At 40.5% G+C, this 12,517-nt stretch overlaps 1 protein-coding gene across 1 annotated transcript; it reads left to right on the top strand.

Annotated features, from left to right (window-relative positions):
- Nucleotides 1-3,044: 3,044 nt before the first annotated feature.
- On the top strand, nucleotides 3,045-11,876 carry LOC118559865 (protein NLRC3-like). The gene is made up of 7 exons (XM_036130417.1): nucleotides 3,045-3,327; nucleotides 4,924-5,149; nucleotides 5,947-7,747; nucleotides 7,829-8,002; nucleotides 10,551-10,718; nucleotides 10,848-10,894; nucleotides 10,966-11,876. Exons 1-7 carry the CDS (start codon nucleotides 3,325-3,327, stop codon nucleotides 11,547-11,549), a joined length of 3,003 nt encoding a protein of 1,000 aa, XP_035986310.1. The 5' UTR covers nucleotides 3,045-3,324; the 3' UTR covers nucleotides 11,550-11,876.
- Nucleotides 11,877-12,517: the final 641 nt, after the last annotated feature.

Here is a 12,517-nt window from a genome sequence, read left to right as displayed (position 1 = left end):
AAAGCACCATTAATTCCTACGATGGCAGATTCAGATCCAGTTACTTAGACAGTGTAATTCATTTGTTGCTAAAATGATAATTGATAAAAACCAGCCATACTGGATGTTGTCAAACTGCAACTTTTCTAATGAAATTGAAATAAAAGGGACTTTCCCCCATTTTTTTCCAACCAGCAACTTGGAAATGTCAACTTGTTAGTAAAACTGGAACACGTTGCTAATTAAAGTGTGTCCTTCAAACAATCCCGCAGTGCAAATGAATAAAAGTTTATTTTATTTGTAAGCTGTGACACTGGAAAGTAAAAAAAAAAAGAAAAAAAAAAAAAAAAAAAAAAAGGCCAAGAGCAGCCACTGGTTCTTTAAAATGTCTCTCAGTCTGTTGACTCTTGGAAACGTTTTATTTTTGCTTGTTAGAAAAAGTTAGTGATTTAATATTACAAGAAAACATGTTTTTCAGGTTGAAGTGGTTTTAAATATTATGTCTTTATCGTTTTTTTTTGGCTTTTTATTGTTGCAAGTTTTTTATTTAAAGGAAGTTGTTCCTCTTCACTGTCGCTATGTGCTTTTTCCAGGGAAAGGGATTGCTAATTTAAATCTGGCTAAATGGCTAGAATGTGTGGGGTTGATTTGATCATAACTAAATCTGAATTGGATGTTTATTTTGTAAAGCGCTTTAAGATTACATGTATGGTATAAAACAGAAAATTGAAATTAACCAAGTTTCTTTTTGTTGTGTGTTTTTTAACATTTGAATTTTGTTCTTTTTATTTTTGTACCTCCTAAATTAAAGACATGTAAGGCCAGGGCCAAATCAAATCAACCCAGGTTATTTTGTCTTTTGGGTTAATTTCTATATTAATTATGACTCGGCATTAAAGTTCATTATTAAGAGTTTTAAATGAGAGCTTTGCAGCCAGTATAAGGGAAATTACACCCAGAGAATCCCAAACCACCTGGAAACTGGCTGTTCTGTTTTTATGGGGTTTTCTTCTTCTTTTTCAGTGGTGAAAAAAGCAGAAATAAGGAAGTCACATCATTTTATCTGCATGCATCAACATCACCATTGCCAAAACAAAAGTTAAGACAAGCGTTTAAGGCCAAATACATGTTTCACAGGAATTAAAAACATTTGCATTAATGTGAGTTAATCTGAAATCTGTCTGAGTAACATTTACTAGTGTGATCTGAAAATGAATGTATCATTTTTGACCAAGACATGTCATTTAAATCCCATATTAAACAGGTTTCCAGAGTTTCCTTTTTTCACCTACGGAATATCGCCAAAATTAGAGACATTCTGTCCAGGAGTGATGCTGAAAAACTAGTCCATGCATTTGTTACTTCAAGGCTGGACTATTGTAATTCTTTACTATCAGGAAGTCCACAAAATGCAGTTCAAAGTCTTCAGCTGATCCAAAATGCTGCAGCAAGAGTTCTGATGAAAATCAACAAGAGGGATCATATTTCTCCAATTTTAGCTTCCCTTCATTGGCTTCCTGTTAAATCAAGAATAGAATTTAAAATTCTCCTTCTAACGTATAAAGCCCTTAATAATCAAGCTCCATCATATATCAGAGCTCTGATTACCCCGTATGTTCCTAACAGAGCACTTCGCTCTCAGACTGCAGGTCTGCTGGTGGTTCCTAGAGTCTCTAAAAGTAGAATGGGAGGCAGATCCTTTAGCTATCAGGCTCCTCTCCTGTGGAACCAACTCCCAGTTTTGGTCCGTGAGGCAGACACCCTGTCTACTTTTAAGACTAGGCTTAAAACTTTTCTTTTTGACAAAAATTATAACTAGTGGCTCATGTTACTCACAGCTACTTTTATAGTTTTACTGCTATAGGCTTAGGCTACTGGAGTATATCAGGATCTAATTTTCTCACTCTATTGAGTTCTACTGTTCTTCAATTATGCATTATGTGTTGTCATTTCTGCTTTAACTTTCTGTTCTCTCTCTTTTCTCTTCATAGTAGGTACACCTGGTCTGGCGTTCTGTTAACTGTGACATCATCCAGAGAAGACGGCTCACCCGCTACTTCCATCTAATGTAGAACAGATTACTAGATCAATGTGTGCTTCTGTGCTTTTTTGTTTCTCTTGTTGTGTCTCTGCTCTGTCTTCTGTAACCCCAGTCGGTCGAGGCAGATGACCGTTCATACTGAGCCCGGTTCTGCCGGAGGTTTTTCCTTCCCGCTAATGGGTGGTTTTTCTTCCCACTGTCGCTTCATGCTTGCTCAGTATGAGGGATTGCAGCAAAGCCATGTACAATGCAGACGACTCTTCCTGTGGCTCTACGGTTCCCCAGGAGTGAATGCTGCTTGTCGGGACTTTGATGCAATCAACTGGTTTCCTTATATAGGACATTTTTGACCAATCTGTATAATCTGACCCAATCTGTATAATATGATTGAACTTGACTTTGTAAAGTGCCTTGAGATGACATGTTTCATGATTTGGCGCTATATAAATAAAATTGAATTGAATTGAATTGAATCATCTTTTTCTCTTCCTCCAAACTAAAGAAGGTCCTTACTATTTCTAGATTGAAGGTGAGAAAACACTGTTTGAAGTCTGATATAAATTCATCTGATCTTGCATTCCTGCGAAGGTCTGGACGCTAACATGAATCTCTGTGAGGACCAGGAAGTCCTTCCCTCTGAAATCCCTCCGAGCGGAGAACTCAAAGCTCACAGGTGAGAGTTAGAGCTGTTTGACTCTTCTCCAAATCACGCTAAAGCGTCACAGTTCTCTCTTTGTTGCACTGAAGGACAAAGCTGCAAAGACAAGAATTTGATGAATCAGAACCTGAAAGGGGACCAGAACCAAGCTGTGTGTCCATGCAGTCTGGATATCCTCTCGTTACGTTTAAAGAACCGTCTTCTGAGACAAAGTAAGTCGACACAAAGTAGTCCAATCTGATGAAGAACTGACCTACAACTATTGTGAGGTTGTTAGATCTTCTAAACTGGAGATCCCCTGCATCCTGTCGTGTGTTAAACATTTATTCATAACCAGTTGATATTATGTTTATGTTGCAGAAACCAGAACTCTGATTGTAGCTTTGCGTCTAAGGAGGCCCCCATTGCCTTTGCCAGCCATGACCCCTATGAGCCGCAGTGAGTATGTCTGCGTCTTTCTGAAATTATTTAACCAAATACTTTATATTTTACAGAAAAACATATTGTTCTGTAGTTTGACAGACTGTTAAAACCACTTTCCTTAATAAACTCTGCTGAATGTTTTTATAGCTCTGACCAAGAGAGCTCAGATGCTCCCAGCAGTCAGTCTGTCGTTTGGCATCAAACTGAACTGGATTCCATATTTATGGTGAGAATCTCAACAGAAGTAAAATTAATAATTTGTTTTTATTCCTGTGATGAACTGTGATCTGTGCAGGGTGTACCTGTCACTCATTGACCAATAGAAATGGACATCAGACACCCCTCAATCCTACAAGATGATGGATGGATGAGTGGGTGGATGGATTTTGTTCAATTAAGTTTTATTTACATAGCGCCAATTCACATCCCATCATCTCAAGGCTCTTTCTAAAGTCAGACTCCATCAGATCCTCCAGGTTGGTGAGAAAGTTTCCTCTCTAAGGAAACCCAGCAGGTTGCATCAAGTCTCTCCAAGCAGCATTCACTCCTCCTGAAAGAGCGTAGAGCCACAGTGGACAGTCGTCTGCATTGTTGATGGCTTTGCAGCAATCCCTCATACTGAGCATGCATGAAGCGACAGTGGAGAGGAAAACTCCCCTTTAACAGGGAGGAGAACCTCCAGCAGAACCAGAACCAGGCTCAGTGTGAACGCTCATCTGCCTCCACCCACTGGGGCTTAGAGAAGACAGAGCAGAGACACAGAAAGCTCAGAAGCTCACATTGACCCAGGAGTACTTTCTATGTTAGATTTTATAATAGAGGATGATCTGCCTCCCCTGATGATGTCACAGCTAACAGAACGCCAGACCAGGTGTACCGTCTATGAAGAAAAAAAAAGTTAAAAGCTGAAATAACAACAAACAATGCAGATTGGAGAGCAGTAGGAGAACTCAGCAGAGAGAGAGAAATAGACCCTGATGTCCTCTAGCAGTCTAAGCCTATAGCAGCATAACTATAGAGGTAGCTCAGGGTAACATGAGTCACTCTGACTAGAAGCTTTGTCACAAAGGAAAGTTTTAAGATTAGTCTTAAAAGTAGACGGGGTGTCTGCCTCACGGACCAAAACTGGGAGTTGGTTCCACAGGAGAGGAGCCTGATAGCTAAAGGATCTGCCTCCCATTCTACTTTTAGAGACTCTAGGAACCACCAGCAGACCTGCAGTCTGAGAGCGAAGTGCTCTGTTAGGAACATACGGGGTAATCAGAGCTCTGATATATGATGGAGCTTGATTATTAAGGGCTTTATACGTTAGAAGGAGAATTTTAAATTCTATTCTTGATTTAACAGGAAGCCAATGAAGGGAAGCTAAAACAGGAGAAATATGATCCCTCTGGTTGATTTTCATCAGAACTCTTGCTGCAGCATTTTGGATCAGCTGAAGGCTTTGAACTGCATTTTGTGGACTTCCTGATAGTAAAGAATTACAATAGTCCAGCCTTGAAGTAACAAATGCATGGACTAGTTTTTCAGCATCACCCCTGGACAGAATGTTTCTAATTTTGACAATATTCCTGAGGTGAAAAAAGGAAACTCTGGAAACCTGTTTATTATGGGATTTAAACGGATGAGTGAGTGGATGAATACAGTTTATATGCCTTTAAAATTGATTAATCAACAACAATGTGGTATTCTGGTAAAGACTGTTTTGATTTGGCTCTGACTCAGAACAATAATTATTTTATCCACTAGCAACCATATTCACAAAGCTTTATGTGTAGGGCAGAAATCTTCAATTTAAAGCTGATATAAATCTTTTCTCCAGCTACTGGAGGAAAATATTGTGACTTTTGTGAAGAATGAGCTGAAGAGGTTCCTGAAGCTCCTGAGTCCAGATTATCCCGATCACTCGGAGGGTCACCTGGATAATGAGGAGGTGCCGGATGGGGAGACGGAGGAGCAGAGAAGGAGCAGGGAGTCATTTCTGAAGATTGCACTGAACTTCTTGAAAAGGATGAAACACGAGGATCTGGCTGAATGTCTGCAGAGCAGTAAGACATCATAGCTGTGACTCTTTTTAAAATACGAACATTATCATTCTAAAAACATAAAACATAAAACATGAAGGGGACGTCACTAATTAATAAAAAACTAATTGTATTTCCTGTTACCTGGTGAATCCATGGTCTAAATCAGGCGTGTCAAACTCATTTCTACATGGGGCCACTTTGGCATCATGAAGTCATTAAAAGGGCTGTTTGCACCTGAATAGATGATACTTTTGATTTAATTTCAGTTCTCATAAAAGTATAAAAAATGCACATTAACATAAAAGTAGCAACTTAGGCCCAGTTTATACAGTTTATCTGCAAAGAAAGTTGTTATTTGGGTGAGTTACACTTTAAACTCATCATCCTGCATCTCTTTTTCTGTTTTTGGACATTTCTGGGTTGTTTTAATGTGTTGTGGGAAAAACTGACAACTAGTGGCAGGATGATGTTACTACACAGTTAAAAAAAAAATAACATTCGTTACAGTAGGCTCAGTTTTACCCACTTTATACACTTTAAAAGGATATATGCATCTACTTTACGACATAATGCGCCTTTTTTTTGGCTCTTGAGGGCCAGACAAACTGCCTTGACAGGCCCGATTCGGCCTGCGGGCCTTAAGTTTGACATATGTGGTCTGCATCACAGACTTCAGCCTTCTTGAGTACAACACAGACTACAGCTTTAATATAAGAATTTTACTGTTTGCTTTTTGCATGGATGGATGCTAAATAGTTAAAAATAAAGCAGAACTAAGTTAGAATAAAGTAAAAGACTGTTTTTATTTCTTCGCTCAGGGGCCCCTGCCTCAGAGTTTCGACAGAAGCACAGAACAAATCTTAAGAAGAAGTTCCAGTGTGTGTTTGAGGGGATCGCCACAGAAGGAAGCCCGACGGTTCTGAACGAGATCTACACAGAGCTCTACGTCACAGAGGGAGGGAGCGGAGAGGTCAACGATGAACACGAGGTCAGACAGATTGAAACCGCGTCCAGGAAGGCAGAAAATCAAGAAACAGCCATCAGACCAGAAGATGTTTTTAGAACGCCACCCGGAAGAGTTAAACCGATTGAAACGGTGATGACGAAGGGGGTGGCCGGCATTGGAAAAACGGTCCTAACCCAGAAGTTCACTCTGGACTGGGCTGAGGGCAAAACCAACCAGGACATCCAGTTCATATTTCCATTCACCTTCAGGGAGCTGAACACGCTGAAAGAGAGAAAGTTCAGCTTGGTGGAGCTTGTTCATCGCTTTTTCGCAGAAGTCAAAGAGGCCGAGATTTTCAGGTTGGAGGAATTCCAGGTTCTGTTCATCTTTGACGGTCTGGATGAGAGTCGACTTCCTCTGGACTTCCAGAACAACGAGATCCTGACCGACGTCACAGAGTCCACCTCAGTGGATGTTCTGCTGACAAACCTCATCAGGGGGAAACTCCTTCCTTCTGCTCGTCTCTGGATAACCACGCGACCCGCAGCAGCCAATCAGATCCCTCCTCAGTGGGTGGATCTGGTGACGGAGATCCGAGGGTTCACCGACCCGCAGAAGGAGGAGTACTTCAGGAAGAGGTTCAGAGAAAAGAAGCAGGCAAGGAGGATCATCTCCCACATCAAGACATCTCGAAGCCTCCACATCATGTGCCACATCCCAGTCTTCTGCTGGATCATAGCGACGGTTCTGCAGGAAGTGTTGATCAGAGACGAGGGGGAAATGCCGAAGACCCTGACTGAGATGTACATCCACTTCCTGGTGGTTCAGACCAAAGTGAAAAGGGCGAAGTATGACGTCCAGGCTGAGGCAGATCTACACTGGACGCCGGAGAACAGAGCGATGGTTGAGTGTCTGGGGAAGCTGGCCTTTGAGCAGCTGCAGAAAGGAAACCTGATCTTCTACGAACCAGACCTGACGGAGTGTGGCGTCGATGTCCGAGCAGCCTCGGTGTTCTCTGGAGTGTTCACCCAGATCTTCAGAGAGGACAGAAGCCTGTACCAGGACAAGGTGTTCTGCTTCGTCCATCTGAGCGTTCAGGAGTTCCTGGCTGCTCTCTATGTCCATCTGAGCTTCGTTAACTCTGGGGTCAACCTGATGATGGGATCAACCAAAGTATCAAAGAGATCCAAATCAAGACAGAATGAGTCTTCAAGAGCAGACCTCCACCAAACAGCTGTGGACAAAGCCTTACAGAGTCAGAACGGACACTTGGACTTGTTCCTCCGCTTCCTTCTAGGTCTTTCCTTGCCAGCCAATGAGAAGCTCTTGCGAGGTCTGCTGACAGATTCAGTTAGCAGCTCACAGAGCAACCAGGAAACAGTTCAGTGCATCAAAAAGAAGCTTGCTGAGAGTCTGTCTCCTGAGAAAAGCATCAACCTGTTCCACTGTCTGAACGAACTGAATGATTGTTCCCTGGTGGAGGAGATCCAGCAGTACCTGAGATCAGGAAGTCTGTCCTCACACCAGCTGTCTCCGGCCCAGTGGTCGGCTCTGGTCTTCATCTTGTTGTCTTCAGACAAAGATCTCGCTGTGTTCGACCTGAAGAAATACTCCGCTTCAGAAGAGGCTCTCCTGAGGCTTCTGCCTGTGGTCAAAGCCTCCAACAAAGCTCTGTAGGTACATTTTAATGCACATTTAAATTTGTAAGTATGCATTTATAATTTAGTCGTTTTCCCCCTGCCATTCTGTCTCAGACTCAGTTGCTGTAACTTGTCTGAGAAAAGCTGTGAAGCTCTGTCCTCAGTCCTGGGATCACAAACTTCTTCTCTGAGAGAGTTGGACCTCAGCAACAATAACCTGGGAGACTCGGGAATAAAGATGCTGTCGGTGGGACTACAGAGTCCACACTGCAAACTGGAAAGCCTCAGGTCAGTACTCAACAGAAGATGTGGTAATTATCACGACTTATCCCCTCCCCAGCAATATAAGAGAGTTTTATTTTTTTATTACTTAGGTACCGTCACTTTTTTATAGTTTAGCTGATCCTGCAGCTTATATTCAGGTCTCACCTACGCATACACATTTTAAATAGTAATTCATTGTGACTAACATGAACCAAGTCGGAAGCATTACCGTCTATAGCCACAAGAGGGCGCTCTAGGCTATTGAAAAATATGCTGCTCCTGTACCACTTGAAAATTAATTGAAACATTAACTTATAGACTGAACACATGTTTGTATGTTGTGTCACTGTTTCATTCTGCATTCACACAGCAGAGCGTTGTGTGGAGCAGCTCTAAGGAACCAGACAGAACCTGTTAGTGGTCTGTGAAGCTAAGAGCAGCTAGCGCTAGCTTACAGCTCTGTTGTCCGCGCGGGTTACAACTTCACTGATGAATGTGTGATTTATGTTAATTTTTTACAACTTTCAGTGTAGAAAAATGCACTGGATAAAACCTGCTGGTTGAAGTTGCTCATTTACTCCATTCAACCTCTCAGGTATGTTCCACGTTATCCAGCTAGTTAGGGATGCAGCTCTATAATTTAATAACTTGGTTTACCAAATTAAAAGTACATTTTTAGTCTTGGATTGTGTGAAATAAATGTTTAAATATTTCTGTAAAATTGCACTGGACTTATAGTCCGGTGCAACTTAAATATATTTTTTTCCTCTTTGTGAAACATTTTTTTGACTGATGCGACTTATAGTCCGAAAAATACGGTGTTTATTTATTTCTGTTATATATATATATATATATATATATATATATATATATATATATATATATATATATATATATATATATATATATATATATATATATATATTTATTTATTATTATTATTATTATTATTATTATTATTATTATTATTATTTATTTTTTCAATTTGTTTATTTTTCGTGGTAACAAATTAGTATTTGTTGGCCACAAATTAATATTTCATGGTAACGAAGTAGTATTTCGTGCGCGCGCTGTATCCGCTGACATTGTTGCCCTTACAGGAAACCTGGGACCCTATTCTCCAAAATGTCCTGTGGAACAGGGTCCCAAGGCTTCTCAAGATCTACTAGCACATCAGAACTAGACAAAGAAACCGCTACAACAATCACAGCAATTTTACAAAGTTAAAGATTCCAGACACAAAGGAAAGTCATACTTTTATCCATTGGGTCTAAATCGGTGCAGAAGTCTCTATGGTGACTTCTGACCTCCTACATAATTATAAAAGTCACAAAAATCCCTGAAACAAAGTCAAAATGACCTTTAAAAACAAGAAACCACGTATTAAGAGCACGATGGCAGATGTGCATGAAGCCCAGCAGCTCTGACTGAAGGGTAGCGCTCCTTCTCAGCCTTCTGCTCTCCTCACTGGCAGTAGCTGCTGGGTGGGCCGTGCTCTCCACACGTGCTACAGCCTTGGGCTGGACGATATATTAAAAATACAAATCATATGGTTCCCTATCGATAATTATCAACAAATTCAAAACATGTATTTTAAGTGCAGCCCTGGCCATTTTATGCTGTTGCTTAGTTACCTATTTTTAGATACAGATACAAACACTTAATTCAAACTCAACCCTCTATTCAACCAAATTTTTACCAAAAAAAGAAAAATGAACGTGTGCTCTCTGAACTCTTTGGAGGGGGCGGAGCTTCCTGGGTCTGCGTTTGAGATTGGTTGGGAGGATTTAACGACTGTAATATTAACCTACATTATAGGCTAGAAAGCAAAAGGAAGTGTTGTGGCCATTTATTTAGAATTTTTGTAAATCACAAGTTTTATTTATTTATTTTTCTCTAGACAGATATAATATATTTAAGTTAGTTTAAAACCAAAATCTATAATTTTATATTTGGAATTGTTTGAATTACTTTGGTTTTAGACCCTCCCATTAATTTAAGAGACTAAGAAAACACGGCAGGGCGTGATGGAGATGGCTTTCTGTTGGTCAAATGTCCGGTGTAATCTTTTTGTTGACCCACTTTTTTATTTATTTTTTTTTATTTTTTTTTTGCAAGTTGTAACATCAGATTAAGTTAATTTATTATCTAAGTTGTAAGATATTTTTTAGTTATTTTGTCCATATTTCTGCTGGAAATAAACAACACATATTTTAAGTCAGAAGTGCGTTCATGAAACAAACCACCTGTTACCACCCACGGCCTTTCTTGGAAAATTTTGGTTTTTGGAACTTGGAAGGAAAACTGATATTCTGTTGAACTTTTTATTGACCCATTTTTGTCTATCATCGATATATATTGTTATTGAATTATTATCCAGCCGTACTACAGCCAGTCATCTTTGGAGAGGGGTCCATGTAGAGAGTGGCAGCCAATCAACTACTGGAGATACGGTATATAGATTAACAGAAAAAAGGAACGAAACCCAAAGAATGATGGAGCAGGTGCAGGTCTAGGGCCAGAACAAGATTCATAGTGTATTTTTGAGCTTGTGGTGTTTTTTTAATTGCAGGTTATCAGGTTGTGTGATCACAGAGGAAGGCTGTGCTTCGCTGATCTCAGCTCTGAGCTCCAACCTCTTTCTGATGACTGAGTTGGACCTGAGCTACAATGACCTCGGAGAATGGGGAGAAAAGGTGGCGTCTACCAGCGGGAAGAACACAATGCTGGAAACACTAAGGTATTTTCAGGCAATATGAAATTAACCAGCGTAGTTAGCAGCAAAGCTGGAGAAGAGAGGAGAAGTTGGGAGGATTGTTAAGCCGTTGTGTTTAATTAGTGACCTTTATTAGTGCATTTCCTGCTGCAGGGTGCACCACAGTGGAAAGCAGTGGCTGAAGCCTGGTCTAAGGAAATGTAAGTCTTAATTAAATGTATCAATTGCCTTCACAAAGCAACGAAAGGCTTAATTTGTTTCTCTCCGTCAGACTTCTGTGAACTGGTGTTCGACACGAACACAATGAACCCAAACCTGAAGCTGTCTGAGGACTGCAGGACGGTGACGGTGTTGGAGGCGGAGCAGCCGTACCCAGACCATGTGGACAGATTTGGCTGGTGGCAGCTGCTGTGCAGGAACGCTCTGACTGGTTGCTCCTACTGGGAGGTGGAGTGGAGAGGAAGAGTTCATATATCCGTCAGTTACAAAAGTATCAAGAGGAGGGGATTCAGGACGGACTGCAGGTTTGGAGAGAACGAGCGGTCCTGGAGTCTGAGCTGCTCAGACACCGTTGGGTATTCAGTCTGGCACAACAACACGGTCACCACCATCTCCTTCTCATCTGCCTCCTCCTCCACGGTGTCCAACAGGATAGCCGTCTATTTGGACTTCCCTGCTGGATCTCTGTCCTACTACAGAGTTTGCTCCGGCAGACTGGACCACCTTCACACAGTAAACACCACGTTCAAAGAAGCAGTTTATCCTGGATTTGGGTTCTGGTCATATGGCTCCACCTTGTCGCTCTGTTCTTATCAGAATTGCAAATGTTTGGAAAGGACAGCACTTCAAGTCTAAATTAATTGTTTAATTATTATTTTTTTTCAGTTGAAAAAGCAACATTTTAATTGAAACATGCTGTTTCACGCTCGTGTTTGAAAAAGAGGGGGAAAAAAAATCTAATTGCTAAATGTTAAACTAGCATAATTCCCGAAGAAGTCTAGATTGTAAACACTTGACAGCTTGTTAGCTGTCGGCTGTTGCTGGCGTTAATTTCCATCTACTTTACTAATATGCATTCTATTATTAGCTAAACTGCTAACTGCTAAAAATAGACCTAAAAATAAGAAATGTTTTCTTGAAATTAAAGTATTTTTCTTTGATTTGAGCAGGTAAATAGGACTATTTGCCAATGGAATAAGATTTTTGCATTTAAAATAAGAACAATTCATCTCCATCATCTTATTTCAAGTGAAGAATATCTAATTATCTTATTTTAGGGCTAAAAATACTCATTCCATTGACAGTCTTATTTATCTGGTAAAATCAAGGGCAAATACATTCATTTTAAAGAAAATTTTACTTAATTTTAGTTCTCTTTTTGCAGTGCGTGAAGGCTGGTTCACACGGCAGGATTTTAAAACAGTCTTAACGATAAAAAAAAAATCCTAGCTAAAACAGGTTTGCTCGTACAGTGTGTGGCAGACGACACCTCAGATTTTGCTTAAGATCATTCTGATGTCAGACAGGAAAAATCTTGTAAGTCCTCTCAAGATCAAACGTGAGTTCAGAGTAAATAAACATGGACGACCAGGAAGAATAATGGTAAAGTTTGTAGACTGATTTTAACAGAGAGAAAACATAACAAAAAGAAAAGCCGTTGGTTAAAGAAGCGGAGACAACGCGACCGGGGGCTCTACGCTTGCTGCACTATGATATGGAAGCGATTTGGGGATTTTTTTTCTCTCGGGGAATCCCTCACCTCACTTTCTGATTGGCTACACGTCAAATCCTACAGAATTCGTGCTGGTTGTCCACGGGGGACA

The sequence above is a fragment of the Fundulus heteroclitus genome, unplaced genomic scaffold (assembly GCF_011125445.2).
Source record: "Fundulus heteroclitus isolate FHET01 unplaced genomic scaffold, MU-UCD_Fhet_4.1 scaffold_36, whole genome shotgun sequence".
In the NCBI taxonomy this organism is placed as follows: Eukaryota; Metazoa; Chordata; class Actinopteri; order Cyprinodontiformes; family Fundulidae; genus Fundulus; species Fundulus heteroclitus.
Note: the sequence above shows the minus strand (reverse complement) of the source record. Positions and strands in the feature narration are given on the sequence as shown.